This window comes from Solanum pennellii, chromosome 1 (genome assembly GCF_001406875.1).
Source record: "Solanum pennellii chromosome 1, SPENNV200".
Lineage (NCBI taxonomy): Eukaryota > Viridiplantae > Streptophyta > Magnoliopsida > Solanales > Solanaceae > Solanum > Solanum pennellii.
The window spans coordinates 89,951,226-89,972,253 of record NC_028637.1 but is presented as its reverse complement, the minus strand read 5'-3'; the positions used below and the strand labels follow the sequence as shown (position 1 = coordinate 89,972,253).

General features: G+C 35.4%; 3 protein-coding genes across 4 annotated transcripts; all 3 read right to left on the bottom strand.

Moving 5' to 3' along the window:
* Positions 1–690: 690 nt before the first annotated feature.
* Positions 691–8,120, bottom strand: LOC107006246 (probable prolyl 4-hydroxylase 4). Its single transcript, XM_015204853.2, has 7 exons — positions 7,887–8,120; positions 7,134–7,191; positions 6,920–7,024; positions 4,616–4,673; positions 3,612–3,787; positions 1,339–1,408; positions 691–1,247 (listed from the first exon to the last, which is right to left on the bottom strand). The coding sequence occupies exons 1-7, from the start codon at positions 8,006–8,008 to the stop codon at positions 949–951; spliced, it is 888 nt and encodes a 295-aa protein (XP_015060339.1). The 5' UTR covers positions 8,009–8,120; the 3' UTR covers positions 691–948.
* Positions 8,121–10,411: 2,291 nt separating this feature from the next.
* Positions 10,412–14,194, bottom strand: LOC107006232 (receptor-like cytosolic serine/threonine-protein kinase RBK2). Its single transcript, XM_015204842.2, has 9 exons — positions 13,997–14,194; positions 13,299–13,405; positions 12,784–13,206; positions 12,334–12,585; positions 12,086–12,240; positions 11,841–11,920; positions 11,615–11,750; positions 11,372–11,521; positions 10,412–11,131 (listed from the first exon to the last, which is right to left on the bottom strand). The coding sequence occupies exons 1-9, from the start codon at positions 14,029–14,031 to the stop codon at positions 11,012–11,014; spliced, it is 1,458 nt and encodes a 485-aa protein (XP_015060328.1). The 5' UTR covers positions 14,032–14,194; the 3' UTR covers positions 10,412–11,011.
* A 1,361-nt stretch (positions 14,195–15,555) lies between these two features.
* Positions 15,556–20,048, bottom strand: LOC107006240 (uncharacterized protein At4g15545). 2 transcript variants are annotated; one of them, XM_015204847.2, is made up of 9 exons: positions 19,686–20,044; positions 19,538–19,606; positions 18,488–18,544; positions 18,224–18,266; positions 17,625–17,717; positions 17,238–17,492; positions 16,795–16,837; positions 15,955–16,033; positions 15,556–15,863 (listed from the first exon to the last, which is right to left on the bottom strand). In XM_015204847.2, exons 1-9 carry the CDS (start codon positions 19,944–19,946, stop codon positions 15,774–15,776), a joined length of 990 nt encoding a protein of 329 aa, XP_015060333.1. In that variant the 5' UTR covers positions 19,947–20,044; the 3' UTR covers positions 15,556–15,773. The 2 variants fall into 2 exon arrangements, with proteins under 2 accessions (XP_015060333.1, XP_027770444.1); XM_027914643.1 differs by lacking the exon at positions 16,795–16,837 and having other exon boundaries at positions 15,559–15,863; positions 19,686–20,048.
* Positions 20,049–21,028: the final 980 nt, after the last annotated feature.

The window sequence follows — 21,028 nt, the reverse complement described above, 5'->3', positions numbered from 1 at the left end:
AAAGTTTGAATTCGAGACATCTGATTAACAAAAAAGTGAGATGCACTGCATCACATCCGTTGGTGAGATTTTCTTTTCTTTTATGACTTGTTAAAGTTGTTGTTTTCCATATATATATGATGTGATGGGAATCTCATTCTGCTCCAGCCAACTTAGTGGTAATATAATATCTGCTTAATAAATACATATATATAAAATTGTGATATAAATATATATATGGAGACTACAGACAAAAGTAAAACAAAGATTTAATATATAATTGATGCGGAGCGTCACCATTCGGATGCATAGATTTCGAGATATATGAGCCAAAATTAGGTCTAGTTTGCTCTATATCTTGTATACATATACATATGGTATTACGCTTGCTCATATAGCTGATCAGTATATCATGACTTCTCATGAGCATGCTAAGCTTATGTATTGTTTATCCACGTATTAAAATATTTACACGATTTGATTACTTAAATCTAATAAATTGTTCACACTTAACACCAAGCATTAAAAAGATGATTAATAAATTGTTGGATGGATCAAATACAAAGCGTGTAAATGAAAAGCTATCCTATGAAACAGTGAATGAAAACTTAATTAGCCCAATTTTACTTTGCCAACAAGAATCTGCTAACATTCTTGTGTCAAGTTTACTTAACTTTCTGAGCTAATGGATGCACCATAATTTACATATCATTCCCTAAATAAACACTCTTTAAATTTGTATTAGATGGTAAATGCTGAGCAATAAAACCTAATTAGAGTCTCGTAATGTTTTACATATACACCCACAAAGAAGAAAGAAAATGGTACACAAGGTTACTTGCAAAATGGAGTAAAATAGCAAGAACACGACCCGACAGATGATATCATCTGAGAAAACACAAGACAAACAAACGAAAAAGAGAAAAAGAACTAGTGTGTTTTTGAACTGATTCAAGTGGAAGAAACAAGTTAACAAGATTTGCAGCTCTTTCTACAGCTTCCTGGGAGGTCTGTACTTCCAACCATATATTCTGGGTTCTTGGTGCATTCCCCAAGTGCAGCCCATCTCTCACAATTCTCGTTATGATCAGCACAATGTCCTCCTTCAGAATCCACTGTTTTGTCAAATGAATCCACATGAATCCACTTGGTTGCTGACCACTTCTCACCCTCGATAACAGGGCACCCACCGTGGAGGCTCATAGGATCAGGTACAGCATTTGGATGGAGACTGAAAAAAAGAAGTGCATCTCCTTTTCGTGGTTTAACTAAAACAGAAACAGAAGCAAATGCAGATTAGGTTTTGTAGCAACTGGGAACAGTGCAACAATATTGAGCAGCTTTGTATTGTAGGCTCACCAGCAATACCCCTCTTTGCACACTCGGACAAACTGTCGTCAGCTGCCATTGACCTACGCCGAGTTGATACCTGTAAGGATAATCAGTTTTTATAGAGAAACATATAACTGATAAACAATGGCATTTTTCTATTTACAATATGAACGGAAAACAATGATTTAGGAAATTGAATCTGGAACTGAGACGAACAAGAAGCAGATAGCAAAGCAAAGTTACCCTTGGTGAATGTGAATCAAAAGTCATGTCACGAGGAAGATCTAATCCAATAAAGAGCAAAGAGAAAAGAGATGAATAAAATGAAAGATAAAAGTGACATTAATTACCCCACTATTCATGAAGTTGCCTGCTTGATAGCATGTCTTCCTGAGTGTAATATGTAACAGAAGCAAAAATGCAGCTTCACTATTCTAAAGATACCCTAATTAAGACAGCTATATGCCGCCACATCAACATGCACACAACACTTCTGCCCTATTTCTACTCCTACTGCTGCTAAATGCTAGTAGAATGCAAAGGTACCTATTACCATGATGGTATATTTAATTTTCTTATGATTGTTGAAGTGTGTGACCATCTCATCAAAATGCTTAAGTTGTTAGGGGGAGTACATTTTTATATTTCGTGACCATCTCATCAAAATGCTTAAGTTGTTAGGGGGAGTACATTTTTATTTTTCTTAATCAAGTATCAACACGCCCCCTAACGTATAGGCATGATTCTCTTTTCATAGGCCGAACACGTGGGAATTCTTTTTATAGATGGATGGTGGTGATACTTGAACTCACGACCTCTGTCAAATCTAATACCATGTTGAAGTGTGTGATCATTTAACCTAAAAGCTTAAACTGTTCGAGGAGTACACTTCTATTTTCTTAATTAAGTTTCAACACGCCCCCTCACATACAGTCTTGCCTCTCTTTTTTTTCATAGGCCAAGCACATGGAAATATTTTTGTTAATGGGTGGGCTGTAAGACTCAAACTCACAACTTCTACCGCTTTGATCTCATACTATATTGAAGTGTGTGACCATCTCATCTAAAAGTTTAAGTTGTTATAAAGAGCACATTTTATTTACTTAAATTATGTCTTCAACAGTCCCCCCACATGTGCTGACCTGACTTATTTTAGGGTGTCAAAAACATGAAAATTGTTTTTATAAAAGGTGGCGGTGAGACTTGAACCCAAGATATTTATCTGCTCTGCTACCATGTTAAAAAATGAACTTGGGTTGCAGCAGTGTTAGCGTCCCACATTAATGTAAGATGGGATAAGTTTCTTCTTAGTATGTCTTGGACAATCTCACATCATGAGCTAGCTTTAGAGTTAAGTCAGGCCCAAGCCATTTCTTGACAATGATAAAGTAAAGCATGACATTTATCTTTGATTACGATTTGTTTAGGTGAAAAGGAAGGGTGGAGAAAAGCAAAAGAGGTAGCTAAAGTTTATTTTCTTTATTGATAAGGAAGTAGAAGAGGATGGGACGCAGAAGTAGAAAGGTCTTTTAGTTTTTCCAGTCACACTGGAACTGGTTCACAAGGAGGAAATATATATCTTTTGCTTCCCCTCAAATCCTCCCAAACAATAAGAAGCGAGTGATGAACACCTAACTGAAGGAAAACAAACCAAGGAGCTTCTTATCCTTTGACCTTCCACTCCCCCTCAGGGGCAGACCCAAGTGGTCTCCAGGGGGTTCACCCGGCAAAAAAATTACTCCGTACATATACAGTAAATTTTCTTCAATAACAAAGAGAAGCTAATGGCGCAGTGGCAAGTCTCCTTGAAATTAAGTTGTGCGTCACTGGTTCAAATCCTAGTGAAAGCGTTTTACTTTTTCAGTTTCAGTTTTTTTTAGTTTATTTTTTACTTTTTCAGTTTCAGGTTTTCACTTTTTAGTGTTTTTTTTTTTACTTTAAAAAACGTGTTAAAAGTGTGGTTTTAAACCCAAAAAAATTTCAAGGTTCCCATTTCTAAAGGCTTATTTACACGTTTATACTTTCATTTTTCAAAACCCCCTAAACGGAAATCCTGGGTCCGCCACTGCTCCCCCTGGTAGAACCAGATATGCTGAAAAATAACTTTTCATTTTTTTTCTAAAACGTCATCATCATGAATTTCTAGACTAATCTTTGGTTTGAAAGCCTATCTCAAATGATGATATTCAAGGAGACAAAGTAGCATAAAACAAACTCATACATGGCACCTAATAAGCAAAAATAGAGCGGTGTATTGTATCAGTGCAAAGGAATAAAAAAGGGTAGAAACACAAACTAACCTCTGCTTCGGGGAAAACAGTTTCACCACCTTTCTCTACATCACTGAGATACATGAGTACAGTGGCTAAACGGTGTCCACCACGAACAATATTAACCTTGTCGGTGAAGTAATCATAGTGTGGCTCATATCTCTGTCCTTCCTCATATCTTAGAACTTGTATGTCTTCTCCATTCTCTGGGGGAGACAAAAAAGAAATAAGCATCAAACTGAAACCCCTAGACATAGTATGGACCATAAAGAGAGTGAAAGCATCAAAGTCTACAACAACAGATTTTGGAATACATTTGATTTCATAAAACCACAGCCAAAGATACCAAGTCCTTCAAACAGCACTTTCCTTCTAACATGTTACTTCTCACTGACACCGTGCATTGTTCAATCTTTAGTTTATCTCCTCTTTCAACCAGAGAATCACCTTATATCATATATATCTTTGCACTCACTCTAATATGGTAGGACTGAAAGTTCAGAACTTAACAAAAGATGAATAGTTTAGCAGTATTGTACAAGTATTAGACAGTACATAAGTTAATAAAATTAATACCATCTCTCAATAGAGCACACGGATAAGAAGTATATAAAATCTTGCAATGACCAATAGGTGTGAGAGAGACAGATAAAACAGAATATTAAATTGAAGGGATAGCTTGGAAAATTATGATTTCGTACTTTCTTTGTTTCTTCTACCTGATTATTCTTTTAGCATCACACCATGCAAATTTTTCTTAAAGATTATCCAAAACGTTCGTAAAACTTTACAAAATTCCAATGCTCCGATCGATTTAAGGATTTATGACGGAGTATATATGGATTGATCAATTACTGATTTTGAATCAATCACCGCAAAATATTTTCTTGAAATCAGTAAAGAATAGCAATCAAGTCTATTTTATTTGTGCCAGACATACTTTAAGTGGGAATTTAGAAGAGTCTTCAAATTTGCCACTAATTATGGATGGTTTGGTTATCCTAGATTGGGATATCCTTCGGAATAAGTCAGACCTTTAGGTAGAAAAGTCCAAGTCGCTATCTTCTCCTCTATCCCTGTGACAATAGGATCCTGCAGCAAAAAAAAAAAAATGAAGAGCTGACACAATCAAAGATACAGGATTGTAAAATTCTACATCGAGTAGACAGCAAACGGTTTTTCAAAAAAACGATCAGTGCCTATGTTACTCAGACTCTTCAAAAATATCTGCGGGTGTGTGTAGGATTCTCCAAAAGTAGTGTATTTTTGGAGAATCAGACACGAGTGTGGCATTGAAAGTGAAGAGTCCGCAACTTAGATCAGCGCCATATGTTTCCATCACTATTCGTGCTAATTGCTTAAGGAAGCAGTGACCCATTAAAGAGAGTTTAAAAAATAAATTTCCTACATATTCTGGATCTCTACAAGTCATCTAAAACCACTGAATATTGGAAATAATAATAGTTACTATTTAATTAGATGATCACCAAATAGTCGTTACATTAACCATTTCTATAAGAGTTATATGTGGGTTTTAGTTACTTATTGTCTTATTCTCATTCACAAAAACAATTTAATTGGAAAAAAAGGTCATTGAATCAAGTAGTAATTCCAAACCGAACAGGCCTCAACAATCTTGTTTCTCAGAGAATTTGTTTTTCTGAGTGCTAGTCGACTATTAATGTCTCTGTCTCTTTCTTCTCCCCTAAGCATGCTAAATTATTTAAAGCAGGTATCATTAGCATCAAATGTATCTCCCACTCAAAACAGCAAAGAGTATTAAGGAAAAAGTAGAAATTTTTGCTTTATTATTTTGACAGAAATGGACCCTTAATTTGATGCATATCTCATACTTTCTGGGAAGAATCACAAATGGATGTCAAATCCCCAATTGGTTCTCATAAATTGATAAGTTTGACTTAGACTAGTGCTTTTATTCGGAAGAACATACAGGCAAGATTTCAACAGTTACAATCAATTATTTATGATTGTAGAGATAGGTTCAATTTATTCTTACTATGTCAAAGTTCCCTACTAGGTTAGGAAAGGATTCTAAACGAACTATGACATATACATGTAATAGAACTGTAGATCTTTCCAACTAAGTGCACTTAGAAACATTCCACCAATCAGTTAGTATTGGCCTAGCTGCTGATAGTTTCAGCCTACAGGTCCTCCAGCTTAGAAACACACTCAAAAACTAAAAAAAAGCATGGTGGAAGTAGAAAAAATTAACAAAAATCATTTACCACATAACAAGAATTTCAACCTTTTCCATGCTTCATAATGTTTCAACACTTAAATATCTTCTCATTTAGGAGAACATCACATCAGTGACATCCTCCTAATCAGCAATCTCACAAACAATATCACCACTTAAAAAATAAAACCAAATGCATGAAAACTCAGCACAGAAAATGTGGAGGCATAGTAAGAATGTTTGAAGTATAGAAAATGGGGTCTATATACAAAAGAGCTAATGTTTAAGTTCTAACAATACACCAGAATCAACATAACATTTGGGTCCTGATAAATTATTGCAAGAATTTCACATAAGAAACAAGCCATTAACTGATCTTTTTAATCATATAACCAGCAGGAAATACAGAAACTTCTAGTACTTTTCCTTTGTATTCTTATTTACTGTAATGTTGGCCTTAGATGAATTCAATTGGGGAACATAACCTCATATAGCTGAACCCAACCAGTTTGGAACTGAGACAGAGTTGCTGCTATTAACAATTTATTCTTCGCATCTCAAAGTTAAACAGAAGAAGAACATATAACCAGCAGGAAATACAGAGAACTTCTAGTACTTTTCATTTGTATTCTTATTTTCTGTAATATTGGCCTTAGATGAATTCAATTGGGAAACATAACCTCATATAGCTCAACCCAACTTGTTTGGAACTGAGGCAGAGTTGCTGCTATTAATAATTTATTCTTTGCATCTCAAAGGTAAACAGAAGAATGCAAACAGATGCCCCTAGGAAGCAACTTGCCTTTCTTTCATTCCAATGCTCCTGGAAGAGCCCAATGCTCTTCATTATAAAGCATGTCTTTTTTTGGTATAAACTTCTTAAAAGAACCACCATACATGTGCACCCGGTGGAGTTATGGATCCATCAACAAAAGGATCTTTTGACCCAGGATTGATCCTCTACCACATATAAGTGATAGAAATTCATAAAATTAGAAATAAACGTCACATTTAGATTTTAAACATTTATGCTTAGTTGCTAACTCATTTTTGCAACTTATATAAAAAATAACACTGTAGTATTTATGAAGTAAATACGATTTAGCAATATGACAATGAGAAAAGTTAAAAAACAAACCTTTGCTTTGCTAATGAACATTCCGGAGCTAGTCCTGACCTCACTAAGCTTACTTTCCCCAGATTCATTATCTGCAACAGCTGATCTTTTCAACTCTTTTTTCGCCTACACCACAATTAACAAATCAGCTCCAACACAAACAGATCTTAACAACTTTATCCAACCAAACATAAAATAACATTCTCCAAAAGTATAAATCTAAATAAACACTCACAAGAGATATTAAATGATTACATTCTTCGTCCGTAAGAAAACCTTCATACACAAAAGCTCTGCAAACAGTCACAAATAGCAAACTCTGTAAAACACTACAGCATTACGAAACTCTTCAAAAACTTGGCTTTTTGCCCAAAAATATTGCAACTTTGAAAACTTAGAAACCGGAAAATGAAGGAATACCTAGCTTTTCATGAAATATGTATAGCTAAATCAAGGAAAATTGGAAAATAAATTCAAAATTGAATATCTTTTCAACAATATAATGTTGCACTTTCTAGCCTTGAAACCAAAAAAATAGTGAAATATCTGTTTCCATGAAAAACATATAGCTAAATGGGCGAGATAATACAATATTACAGGCAAAAGGACAAAATATTGCACTTCCCTTAGCTTTGAAACCAGAAGATAGTGAAATACATACATTTCCATGAAAAAACATAAAGCTAAATCAGTGAAATACTACAATGTTGCAGGAAAATCTTAAAACTTGTTCTTTTTCCATTTTTTTGCACCAATATTGCATTTTCTTAGCTTCAAAAGCAAAAGATCGTCAATCGGTGGACCACTACAACATCACTGAGAAAAAAAATAAAATTGACCTTTTCGTCCTACAATACTGAACTTTTTCTTAGCTCCAAAATCGGAAAATAGACATAAAATTACAGGGGAAAAAACTCAAAATGTTGAATTCCTATCCGATAATATTGCAATTTTCTGAGGTTTTTGAAGTGGGAAAAGAGCGAAATACCTAGGTTTCCATGAAATTTGCTTGACTTTAGAGGGATTGATGATTGGTGAGCATGATGATTTTGTAACGAACACAACGATCAAGAAGAAGAAGAAAGTGAAGATCTGCGAGAAGATATTCATGATTGAAATTTTCTCGGGAAAATGTTGAATCCAATTCGCGTGAACTGTCAGTTGAATATTCAGCAAATTAAACAGATCGTCGCTATTATTTTATTTCTCTTTTCATCCCTTCTTTGAAAATAAATTGTACCAACTTCCTTAGGAAGCTTTTTCAAAGTTGGATTTCTTGATGTAAATTAAAATTGAAAAATTACGCAATAAAATAAATTTATACTATTTAATTATTCATTATAGCTATAGTTTGCTATAATTATCACTCGCGATTAATATTATACATTAATTACGTGAGCTGACTTCGAATTTATATGATTATTGATGTTTGTATATGAATAATTCGCTAGAATATACAAATATATATTTATAATACACAATTATTTAACCTATATACATATACAATTCACTTCTCTCCCACTCTCTGCCCTCTCTCGATCGCCTCTCTCCTTCCTCTTCCAATCTCTCTCGCCTCTCTCCTCCCTCTCCCGATCTCGCTTGCCCTATATACAAATGTATATGTATAATATACAATTAAATACATATACAATTCACCTCTCTCCACTCTCTAACTCGCCTCTCTCGATCTCGCTCGCCTATCTCCTCCCTCTCCCAAACTCTCTTGCTATATATACAAATACATATGTATAATATACAATTATCTAACCAACATACATATACAATTCACCTTTCTCCCACTCTTTTCCCCCTCTCTCTCTCTCCTCTCTTCCCTCTCTCCAAGTCTTGCTCGCCTCCTCCATATAACATGTAGCTACACATTGTAATTAACAAACTATAACTATAAAGAGTAATTAATTATTTTTAAGTGGCTATATGTGAAAGTATCCCATTTAAATTTAGTCAAACTAAAATACAGATACTAAACATCGAGTGGAAAATAAAAAATTAAATTAATTATAGTATTGTTCCTCTAGGTCGGAATCGTGTTTTTGATATAAACTATGTTATTTTTTCCTAACTTAGAGAATGTTATGTTTATAGAGCGAAATTGTCTAATGGACCCTCGTGCTTGTACGCGTTTGTATTATGGACCCTTCTACTTAACTGTTTATCCATTGAACCATTAGACTCAATCAAAAGAAGATTTTTAAACCCCTCTTATCATTTATAGTTCACGCGCTCTCAAATAAATAATAGACATAATACATATATTGGACCCTAAACTTGGCTTCAATTTTAACTTTGACCTCAAACTTTCATAGCGCACAAATAGGCACTTTAACTATTCTATCTTTCAATAAATAAACACGCGATTCTTACCTGGCAAAATGCGTGAAATGCACACATTATGCGCGAGTGAGGGGTAATTTTCGAGGCCCACAAAAGTACAAAAAATGCTGAAATGACAATTCTACTCTTAATGAATCTCTTTTATATTAATTAAAATTAATTTTAATTTTTTTTTAGTTTCAAAATGACATGTAAGATATTTTTTTAAAAAAAAGACATGTAAAATGTTTAGTTAGTTGGCAACCACTGATTGGCTCACTAATACATGTGGGAGCATTTGCATTTCACGCACTTGGCTCCAAAAATCGCGTGTTTATTTATTGAAATAGGATAGTTAAAGTGCCTATTTGTGCACTATGAAAGTTTGAGGTCAGTTAAAATTTGAAGCCAAGTTTAAAGTCTAATATGTGTATTATGCCTAAATAATAGGATATAACTACGCTTCTGCTTGAATAACAGGATAAAAATTGGAGATGAGATTTTAGTCTAAAAGCCATGAAGTTATATAATGATTTCAAAATCATTCCACAATGTTGTTAAGTTCAATCTAATGGGTGGCAAGAATTCTCATATTTAAGGATAGAACACAACTTCTAACTTTTAAAAACATTTATAACTTGACAGTACATACTGCTAGCTTACTACTTAGTTGATGAGGCTGGATTGGCCTTCATGATCCAATATGTCCCACATATTTTTTAGTTTGAAAATAGTGGCCATCTCAAATAACAAATAAAGTGTATAATCACTCAAACCTTTCCCAATTGCATTTTTTCCTCTTCTTTTATGTTTAATATTTGACCTTGATTTTACTTTCTATTTTGAGACTTCACTCTTGCTTCAAGAACCTTCCATTTTAAGTAGGTTTTGTATAGTTATGAATAAGTAACAAACTAGACCTACCTTGGGCGTCGGCGAACTGCCCTTCCATTCCAGGACTGGCTCACTCGAAAAATGAAATCTGACAACTTTAGTACGATAATCAACATTGACATTGCATGAGCTAGTCTGTTCATAGCTATAATAACATCAAAATCAACCATGTCTAGCTCGGCTAAATCAGTCTATGTATGATGGATGCAAATGATGCCTATAAATCTTGGATCATCCATTTCATCTGGACCAAGATCTAAGTGCTAAATTAAAACTAAGGATGTAATATAAAAATTGGAAGATGTGCATCTGAAATTCTTTCAATAGTGCAAAATAAACAGCTCATTATACACTTTCTCAAAGAAAGAATGTACTATGCATATTTATTTGCTGGTTTACATACATGCAATCTAGTATATAACAAATTCACCTAACATTATATATATCTACAGTTCACAGTTCTATGCATTTTCAGTTTCAGTTTCAGTATCACCTAGTTCAGAAGTTTGTAGATGTATCTAAACAATAATGATGTTAACCGGAGACGAATCACCCTAGATATGTTGGCATCTCTTTTCTTCCTCAAACATATAGTAGCTGAATATATTCACTGAAGAAAGCTGCTATGTACGTTCGCCTGTCAAAACTTGAAAGTACTCTTGAAGCATTACACTTGTTATCTTGATTACTTGTCCCGGTTGGATTAATGTATTCTGTTTTTCAAATTCCGTCTTAACTGGTATAGAACAAGCTCCGCGTGTGGTTGCATACATTAACTACAGTATGATCAATCGCATTGAAGACCAATCCTCACTGCTGCTAACAAGGAAAATCTCTCTAGTTCTACCTGATCTTACTGGTTTTTGGATTTATCTGTGTAAGTTTTTGTTAGGGTGACTCAAGTAGTGCATCCAATTCTACAGCGCATCTTCGCTTGAGGGGAGGCCACCTTTGAAACTTTTTCTTGCTCTGTAGAATGCCATCAACAGCCACTAACATTTGTTCAACCTGCATTACAACAAAAAAACAAGCTTTATGTATTGTTCTGTGATTGTAATCGTTTGTCATTAGATTTTCATTTTGAGTGATTATTATAACAAGTTTTGAACATTCTGATTGTTCCATTGCGCATTAGCTACTAAAATGAACATGGAAAAATTTGTAGCAGAAGTCCATATTATCAATATTTATGTTACTATGATATGATCAATATTTGCTAATTTTTCGACTAAAATGCAAGTTACTTGCCTGGTTCATTGAAGGCCTATCTGTTGAAAATTGCTGTATGCACAATGAGGCAACCATAAGAATCTGATTAAGCTGTTCTAAATCGTATGCATCTCCGAGTGATGGATCAACTATCTCACTATTTTTCTTGTTGAGAAGCAATGGTTTTGCCTGAAAAGTTGATTGGTTTCAGTTGAAGCAATAGGCAATTATATAGTTCTGCATTTGCATTTGACTAGGGAAGGGGTTGAGATGATTACATACCCACATCACAACACTATTACGAGCTTCATCCAAAGCTGGACGTCCAGAAACGATCTCCAACAGTAACACACCAAAAGCATACACATCAGTTTTCTCATCCACAATGCCATGCATAAAAAACTCAGGAGGGAGGTATCTGCCATGAACATGCAAGATCAAAGTTACTACAAAAGGATCTTTTTTCGCATATTTACAATAGGTAAAGCTTAGGTTCCCACAAACCCACCCAAAGGTGCCTTCAACCTGCGATACAGTGAGGTGAGTCCACTTATCAGGGAGCCATTTTGCAAGTCCAAAATCAGTTATCTACACAAAACCAAAAGATGAGCAACAAATAGTGCAATTCAATGCGGACAAAACAGAACCTCTACAGTTTGCTTATAGAACTAAGTATTACAGAAGGAGATATTCCGAAATCATAGAAATGAAGTCAGTTTCATGTCATGATGAGTGGTTTGAATATATTAATACCTGAGCCTCAAAATCTTCTGTCAATAATACATTAGCAGCCTTGATATCTCTATGGATAATACGCCTCTGGCAGCCCTCGTGAAGATATGCAAGACCTGCTGCAGTGCCAACAGCAATATTATACCTTACTTGCCAAGTCAATTTACCCCTGTCATCTGAAAATGTTGCAAACATATTAGAATAAAGTAATTAGTTGTTAGGAGTCCAGAGAAAGCATCGTTTCATAAAAAGAATACTAATGAACATACCACTGAGCATATTGGCTAAGCTTCCATGAGGAGACAAAGGAAGAACAAGGTGCATCCCTCCTTCGACTCCGTAGCCAATTACATTGGCAACATTTGCATGTTTGACATGTACTAAAATTCCTAGCTCAGATAAGTAGTCCGACGTCATTTCCTCTTGAGATCCTCTGGTCAACCTTTTCACTGCCACAGGTTGGCCATCTTTGAGAAGTCCCTTGTATACTTCAGAATAACCTCCCTCACCAATCAAGTTATCTTTCAAAATGACAACAAAAGCTTAGGCATCACAATATGGTTCTACAACATAATACTAAACATATGCAATTCAAACCGAGAGAGATCATAAACAAACTAGCTCGTACTATGAAGATCAAAATCATATATCCTTTTGAAGTTAGCTACCTCCGAGCCAACTGAAATTTGAAAATCTTTTAAAAGAAGAAACTTGCATACCAGAGCTAAAGTTGTTGGTAGCTTGCTTAAGTTCTGTGTGGGAAAAATTCTTCCAGTTAGCTTCAAAGCACTGTTGCAAATCAGCATCTAGAATAGGAGCAGGCAGCATTGGCATGCTACGTCGTGCACTCCTACTTTTTCTTTTGGATAACATCTTTATGGAAGGTAATGAAGGTAGCGAAGGAATGGTAGGATGGAACGTATGCAACTGTATAGACGGTCCTTTCTTTAGTCTTTTAATGAATCCTTGCCAACCATCTGAATCTGAAGTGCTAGGCTTGGAAGTAGTTGTTTCAGACTGATCTGTCTGATTCTCCGAAGCTTCTCTTATCGACTCCTCACACACTTTATCCTCTTTGATAACTTCTCTAGTAGAATCCTCATCCATATCATGATCTTCCCCCATACTTAGACTTCGAAACTCTAGCATAAATATGTTAAAAAAAAAAGGTTAGAATATAATTTAACACATGCTATTTAAGATTATAAGATGAAAGAAACTAGCATGTTATCACCTTCCGCGGTGAGTGAAATGGAGGAAGCACAAAATAGTAGCTTGGGTCCAACCTTGAAAAGCTCCTCATCGGACTCTTCTTCATCAACATTATTGCAGGTATTCTCACTGTTAACATAATTTGGGAAGCCAGAGATATAAAGCATAGATGTTAGTACTATATTTAGTTTTTAGAAAATCAAGCAAATATTCCTTAAAACATTTTACAAGCAAGGAAAAGGCTTTTTCCACCATTTCTTTGTCCTGTTTCATTCAAATCTGACTCCTCTATATCATTTCGAAAACTATACTATATATTATCAAAAAAAAAAAAATCTAGAAATTCAATTGTTGTCAAAAAGAGTAGAGCCAACATCAATATGACAATATTGTTTATGTCTTTCTACCTTTGTTATTGTTAAAGAAGGAGAGTTGCAATTGGTTGACGATGATCAACGTTACAACAGTCAAACATCTCATCTAACAGATCTGATAAGATGTATGACGATGTAGAGATGAATTCGCACAATATACACAAAAACACACACATAGAGCCTTATATGGGCGCGCGTGACATTGCAAACACATACATTAAGCATCTATAAATGAAAAAAAATTAGAAAACAACATTTCCCCAGAAACAGGAAATAATAGGTAGAAACAAATAAATGGGGCTGTCCATTATGAAACAATAAACAAAAAAAAAATCATGATATATACCATGGAGAAACCGAATGTTCGAGGATAGTTTCCATTGATCTTCACAAAAAGAACCCAAAAGCTTAACAGGGGTGAATTTAGGCTTCCTCCACAGACACCAAAGAATGGGAGAATTGCAGAATGAATGAGAAAGAGAGAGAGAGAAGTTTAGAGGATAGGAGAAAATGAGGAAAAGGAAAGAGGGAAAATAGTGGTTATGTTATCAACCTGCATGCATGTCAATGTACCTATAACCCAAAATTGTGGAACCTCAAAAATATATTTACTAGGAACCAAAATGTAATCTAAATAAATATAATCTGAATTCATACCAATAAGTATATATTTGGTATGAACGAAAATATTTTTCTAGAAAATGTTATATTGAGTGGAAAATATTTATTAGTGTATGGTTGGTGAATGAAAAATATTTTTTAAAAAATATATTTTATTTTTGGCTAGAGAGTAGAAAATAACTTTAGGAACATAGTTTCTAATCTGAAAACCAACCCCGATTATCGATCTAGGATCCAACCCGAACCCCGACCCTAACGTCCAAACCCGGACATGACCCCTAGACCCTACCCAAGACCTGACCTCAACTTTATTTGAGACTTGAGACCTGGCATTCGAACTGGGATCCGACCTCGACCTCCACACTCGAACCTGGATACGACTCTAACGACTGTTCTAGGATCCAATCTCGACACCCAAATTAGGACCTACTCTCGCCCCCAACCTGAGACCCAATATTTGAACTAGACCAGACACTAACACCCAACCCCGATGAATGATTTGGGGCCTGATCCCGACATGGATTCGACTAGACTCGACATTCAAAACCCGAGACCCGATCTGATACCCGACTTTTATGCCCAAAGCCTGATCCTGACACCCGGACAGGAACCCGACTTTCGAACCCTGATCTGATCCCAACACCAACACCTAAATCGAGACCCAACACCCAACCTCGATACATGAACCGAAACCCAACACCACAATAGAGATTCAACTTTCATATCGAGATCCAACCCTGACCTAAGACCTGACTTCTAAATGGGGACCTGACCCTCACCCGAGATCCAACCCTAACTCCCAACCCTAGTCATGACATCCAAATTGAGACCTGATCCCAACTCCTGTTGACTCAACTTTCAAAAAGGGAACCAACCCTGACACCATACCAGACTTTCAAACCCTAATGACACCCGATCCCGACACTCGAATCAAAACCAACACCAAAACCCGAATGGGGACCTAACACACAACCCCAACACTAAAACTGAAACTCGACTTCCAAATCAAGACCCGACCCGGGACACAAATTTCGAGATGGGTGGCGTATACTGCACTCTCAATGCTTAGAAAAGCTAATTTACATTACAATTAGTACATTATTTTCTTCTAACTTACATGTCATTTTCTTTTTTCCTCCTCCCTTCCAATTACTCTTAACTCTTTTTTTCAATGAAATCAGTGACCAATTCAGGATTAATCATTATGGTATTCCAAGATGATAGAATAAAGCATATATATTCAATTTTATCTCCATGTGTTTTTTGCAAGCAGATATACGTATAACATATTGAAGCCTTGATTGAGGCAGTACTCTATTTTCGAAGCTCAAAACATTTGAGTTCAATAAAATGTACATGAACCTGTTATTGTTGTTGAAGCTATAAATCAAAATAAAATACATCGACAACAAAATGTACATGAAGAAGTTACATACATTTAGTTTATTGAGTCAATTTACAGTTAAAAAAATACATGCAATATTCAGGTTTTGGACATTTTATTAGGCATTACGAGAGATCAGTCCTTCAAAGATGGTATAAAGGTCTTTGTTTTCTTCACCAAAAATTTCAGCTGCTTTCCGCAAAGTTTCCTAAAATGTCCAAAAATAAGCTTGTTATATTTGTACAGAGCAATGTATTGGTAGTTAGTGTCATAAGATCATCATCTGAGGCAAAGCATACCTCTTTCGTTTGCTTGTGCGAGTTCAGTTCCTTAACATTTGCTAGAAAACCACCAAACTGCTCATACGATAGCCGACTCCTGATAAAGCACAAACCATCCGGTGCTTATTAAACAAAGACTCTTAACAATATACAAACATGAAACACAGCATATCACAAAGCACAAACAAATCTGGTTCGAGAAGACTGACAATCGCCAAAATTATGGAACATGAAGTTTTATCCCATTTTTGCATTAGTTGAAGGTCTAAGTAAGACATTTTACAGTTATCAAATTGAAGAGTAATCTATTAGTCCTTCCCAGAAAAAATAAAGAAGGATTTCCAAAGTGAACACCAAAAATGTTTTCGACATACTAGAAGAAATGAAAGATAAAACCAATTTAACAACAGACTTTCGTATCTTGGTCCATTTCTTTGAATATTCGGGCAGCAATATAATCATGTATTATGTCAGGAGGTGCTTACGAGAGCCTTCTTTAATTTTTGGTACAAGAGATCTCCGACTTATGCAGTAATTTTCTTCCCCTAAGTAAATACAGTTAGATGATTTTTTTTTAAAATCCAAACCTTACAGTTAGATGTTTTGATTCTGAGTTAAACATCAATTACAGTAACTGTCTCATATAAAAAAAGGAAAGAAGATTATGACCCTTAGTGGAGGAGGTTGTAGTGAATGTTACTAATGAGACTTTCCTTAAGATCCTCAGGGTGCATCGTGACATCAAAATAAATATTTTTTGTCAATCCTGCATATGCAATTGAACTTTCTCTAACAAAGTGCAGTGGACAATCAGTACGAAATAGACAATAACTTTGTTTTCAGCAGCAATAGCTTTACCTAACTTGTCGGAAGAACTCTTTTCCATCCACTCGAGCTCGTGCTGGTAGGGTACATGCAAAAGTGGTGACATTCATGTCAGACCTCAGAATATGTGGCTTTAATTTTGTTATTAGGGAGGAAGTTGAGACACAGCAAGGCATTCATGCACTATATAGGTGCAAAATAGGTGAATGGTGGCACTTAGACCACATGTTAGTCAATAGAAGGTAGTGATAGCCGATAATACAACTGTTCCTTCTCCCTTGTATTACCTTACTCAAAATAGGTTCTCGGCTAGGATGAACTCAATTCATCAAGTAAAATTTATTCATCCCAGCAACCTTTGAGATGAAGAAAAAACTGTTCTATTTATAGACTCAACAAAATCCGCAGATACTTAATAATGCATGCCAAATGAGCAAGAAAGGAACCCAATATGAGTTTACAGAAAAAGAACAAACCAGTTTGCGATCCTGCTTCAAGGCTTGACATCGAGCCATGCTGGCTGTAGGATGTAGAAAATGCTGAAGATCTGTCATCATACATGCCTCTTACTGTTGAGAATGAAATAGAATGCCTCCTTGGAGATAGCGGTCTTGGTGACCTTGAAGGAGACACAGATGCTGAAAGACTTGGAGGGGAGCCAGGAGGAGTAAGACGTGGGGTGCTAGTCTGCGATGCTAACAACAAACCTGGTGATATTCGAGGCCTTGAAGCTGCAACCATTGAATAAAGATAAAGTTTCTGGTTAAGTTACACAATGCAAAAGTATTTCATAGATTAAAAGTTGCTTAGCCAGAGGTCACCAATAATATCACAATACAGACAATTTGGGTTTTGGAGCATACTTTCTGATTCGGCATCCTCTGAATGTGAATATCCAACCTCTGTTGACTGGGTCCGTTGAGGAGGTATTGAAGCTGGCGAGGAAGAATCTTGATCTGAATAATTTAAACTAGCTTGGTTAAGTGATACACATAAGTTGAAATTGTTGTTTTAAAGTGCTAAGAGATAAAACACCTTTCATTTTAAATAATTTGCAGAGCTGCTTGTTTCCTCATACTCTATTTACCCACTAGAAAAAGAAGCGCCCAAAACATATGCTCAGAGAAAATGAAAAGGGGAGCGAAAATGACCCAAGTATATTAAACTGTCGACTGCATATGACAAAAGATTTACAAAATATTGTCAAATCAATAAAACCTTTTAATCTTTAGAACCAATAATAGACAACTTCATGATATCCTCACGAGAAGAATAAAGTTTCTATATCTGAAGTTGTGGAGAAACTTTACTCTAATAAACATATTTCACATAGCAAACTTTGGAACATATTACACATGGTAAAGTTGGAGCAATAGAACACCTTCACACAAAGATATTTACTGAATATGAGTAAACTGCAGATAAAGAATATAGACATAGAGCAATGACCAAAAAGATAAACCTGATTGGTTTTGTCCATTTTTAGCAAAACCTGGAGCTCCAGCCTGTCAAACACCAAAAGCGACAGATTATTAATGAGGACAACATTTGCTACTGACAAATTAGCAGGTAATAGTGTTGCCAGTTCCCGTAAATTTTCAGCACTGAGAAATTTAGCCCATTTCCATGTAATTGTATAGTACCCTCAAAGGCATTATTTTAGTTACAGGAATTAAATAACAACAGGAAGATGGAGAAATCCTTCGAATTTCATAAAAGGACTTACCGAGCTGTCTTCTTCCTCATTAAGCGATCTCATAAGCGTCTTTCTGAAGGCTTCCAACTGTAAGTTTCAAGAGATCAGTCTTTTAGAACAAATAAATCCAAAAAAATACCCTACTACCATTGCAGATACATGATGTCAGGATTTCGGATCAAGTGGAATAACACCTTATGGATATATATGTATAAAGTACACGTGTGCACATTATGACACAGCTAACATAGAGGAAAGAGAAGGATATCGTTAGCTCCAACTAGTTATGCAGTCGTCTGTGCTACAAAACTAGTCCAATGGCAATGTAACATGAGAAAACAGGTTCAGTAAATATTAAGCCATTAAACACTCAGATAGTTGGTTAATAAGGAACAAATAGCTACTACTACTGAAATAGGGCGATGTGTATGAATAAAGCTCCATTTGTATGTTCATTCCAGCGAATAGCTTATGTGAATAAACCACATTAATGCTTCAGAGCTTGCCGAAAGGATGACTGATACTATAGCAAGATGTAATGTACATGTCTATCTAACCAACGGACATTGTTGGAAACTATAGAAGTACTTAATCGGGTAACTGCTAAACTGACAATTACATACTCTATAACATGTAGGAGCTCTCTTCAGTCTTCACTCTATAAGGTCCATAACAAGCCACAAGTTGTTCGTGATAAATGAAGCTAAAGTGCCTTAGATAAAATACCCCTAATAATCTTGTTCTCCCACCCTTTTCCCCCTCCATTTTAACATTACACTCTTAAATCTCTTATAAAGCCATATCATACTACTTTTTTTTTTCAACTAGCTTCTATTACTAGAGGTGGGCTCTTTTAGTTTACCCCATAGTGAGCTTTCCCGATGACTGACATGAATCCAGATTAAGCCCTGCCAGTAGACTTCTGATATCGGATGTTTAAAGCAAAAACAAACATGGTTACCTGCTTAAAGCTTCAAACTTAAATCAAATCGGACTAAGTACAGCAACATTCAAATCTCAAATGCAAGTATTGACTAAGTAGAGCAACAGCAGCATGATTTGGGATTATTGGAATAATACCTTAGCAACATCACGATTAAGTTTCCTCACAGTATTAGACAGCATTGAATTCTCCTTCACCAAACTCTCCTGCAAAATTCAACCACTACAAACAAGTCAAACCCCTAGTCCGAACAAGAAAAATCGCCGAAGCTTAACCGGGTCGGACCTTTTCTTGCTCAGCGCGGGAAAGTCTATCGGAGGCATCGGCGAGGGAGGAGTCAAGTGAGTCAAGCTGAGAGTTAAGGTCGTTGATGATGTCGTCTCTCTCCGATAAGTGGCGGCGTAGGGCGGCGGCTTCCGATTCCAAGGCGGAGATGCGCGTGGATAAGGCAATGGAAGTGATCTTACGCGCTAAATCAAGCTGTTCAAATGGATCTGACGGCAGTACTTGCACAATTTCCTCGGGAAGATCGAATTCTGTAGCCATTTTATTTTACTTTCAATTAACTAACTTACCTATTCTAGTGTTGTACTACTACTCTATTATTTGTTTTTAATATATTCTTTTTTTTGGAATTAATTATTGTTATAATTTGTTTTGTTATGTGAATCTTTTTTGTGAAGGTAAGGAAAATAGTGTGTCCACAAGGGAGATGTGAGTAAGATAAGATTGCTTTTTGGAGTTATTTGGTCACTTCTATGTGTGGTTGGTTTTCTCCTTTGTAGCAAGTTTCCTTTGTTTGGTTTTCTCCTTTGTAGCAAGTTTCCTTTGTTTGGTTATTGTTTATAGCTGATTGATTATCTGAATTTTCATATGGTTTGGATTCATTATTTTTTATATTTTTTTTCTTTATCTTCAAATTATTATTTTTTAAAAAGAGAAATTGTATGCTTCATTCATCTTTTTAAAATTAATTGTCTATTTTGCATTGTGAAAATCAATAAAACTACTTTATAATCTAAATAAAATAGTACCAACTTAATGTTTTGTATTTAAAAATGGGAAAATGTGCAAGTACCTTCCTAGACTATGATCGAAATCTCAGAGACACATCTTGACTAAACTAAGGTCCTATTACATCTCCCATTTTTTGATAAGTTTGTGCACCTTTTTTACTTATGTGACATTCAAATATCTCTCACGCGTCTCAATTGCGTGGAGTCACGGAGTGTGCCACATAAGTCGTACAAAATTACAAAAAAAAGTTAGGGGGTAATAGGACCTTAGTTTAAATTATAATCAATAGTTGAGTGCCACGTATTTAAAAAATATATCTAAATAGTTAAAATTTAAAATCGTTAAATAAGTTGTCAATTTTGAATCCAAATGTGGATGACAAGGGTATTTTGGAGCCAATGGGTGGATGGAGGGTTATTTTGTATCATTTGCAATAATTCGAGGGTATTTAGGCCCTTTGCCATAACCAAAATTATGATAAATAAAGGTGTGTAGATATGTAATTTTTCCTAAATTGTAGCCCAACTATAGATCCTAAGTTCCCATCAAAATTCATTACTTTAATCTTTAGTTATCCTACCTCACATAAAATAGTATTTTTTTCTTAATTG

Excerpts from the sequence above, each read along its gene's own strand:
- LOC107006240 (XM_015204847.2), bottom strand. The coding sequence starts at position 19,946 with ATGGCTACAGAATTCGATCTTCCCGAGGAAATTGTGCAAGTACTGCCG. Across the intron at positions 19,607-19,685 it reads CCCGCGCTGAGCAAGAAAAG|GAGAGTTTGGTGAAGGAGAA; the intron begins GTCCGACCCGGT and ends TGAATTTTGCAG. Across the intron at positions 18,267-18,487 it reads ATGAGGAAGAAGACAGCTCG|GCTGGAGCTCCAGGTTTTGC; the intron begins GTAAGTCCTTTT and ends GGTGTTTGACAG.
- LOC107006232 (XM_015204842.2), bottom strand. The coding sequence starts at position 14,031 with ATGGAAACTATCCTCGAACATTCGGTTTCTCCATG. Across the intron at positions 11,522-11,614 it reads GTAATAGTGTTGTGATGTGG|GCAAAACCATTGCTTCTCAA; the intron begins GTATGTAATCAT and ends TCAACTTTTCAG. Across the intron at positions 11,132-11,371 it reads ATAGGCCTTCAATGAACCAG|GTTGAACAAATGTTAGTGGC; the intron begins GCAAGTAACTTG and ends GTTGTAATGCAG.
- LOC107006246 (XM_015204853.2), bottom strand. The coding sequence starts at position 8,008 with ATGAATATCTTCTCGCAGATCTTCACTTTCTTCTTCTTCTTGATCGTT. Across the intron at positions 4,674-6,919 it reads TGTTCATTAGCAAAGCAAAG|GATCCTATTGTCACAGGGAT; the intron begins GTTTGTTTTTTA and ends TTTTTGCTGCAG. Across the intron at positions 1,248-1,338 it reads TGCAAAGAGGGGTATTGCTG|TTAAACCACGAAAAGGAGAT; the intron begins GTGAGCCTACAA and ends TTTCTGTTTTAG.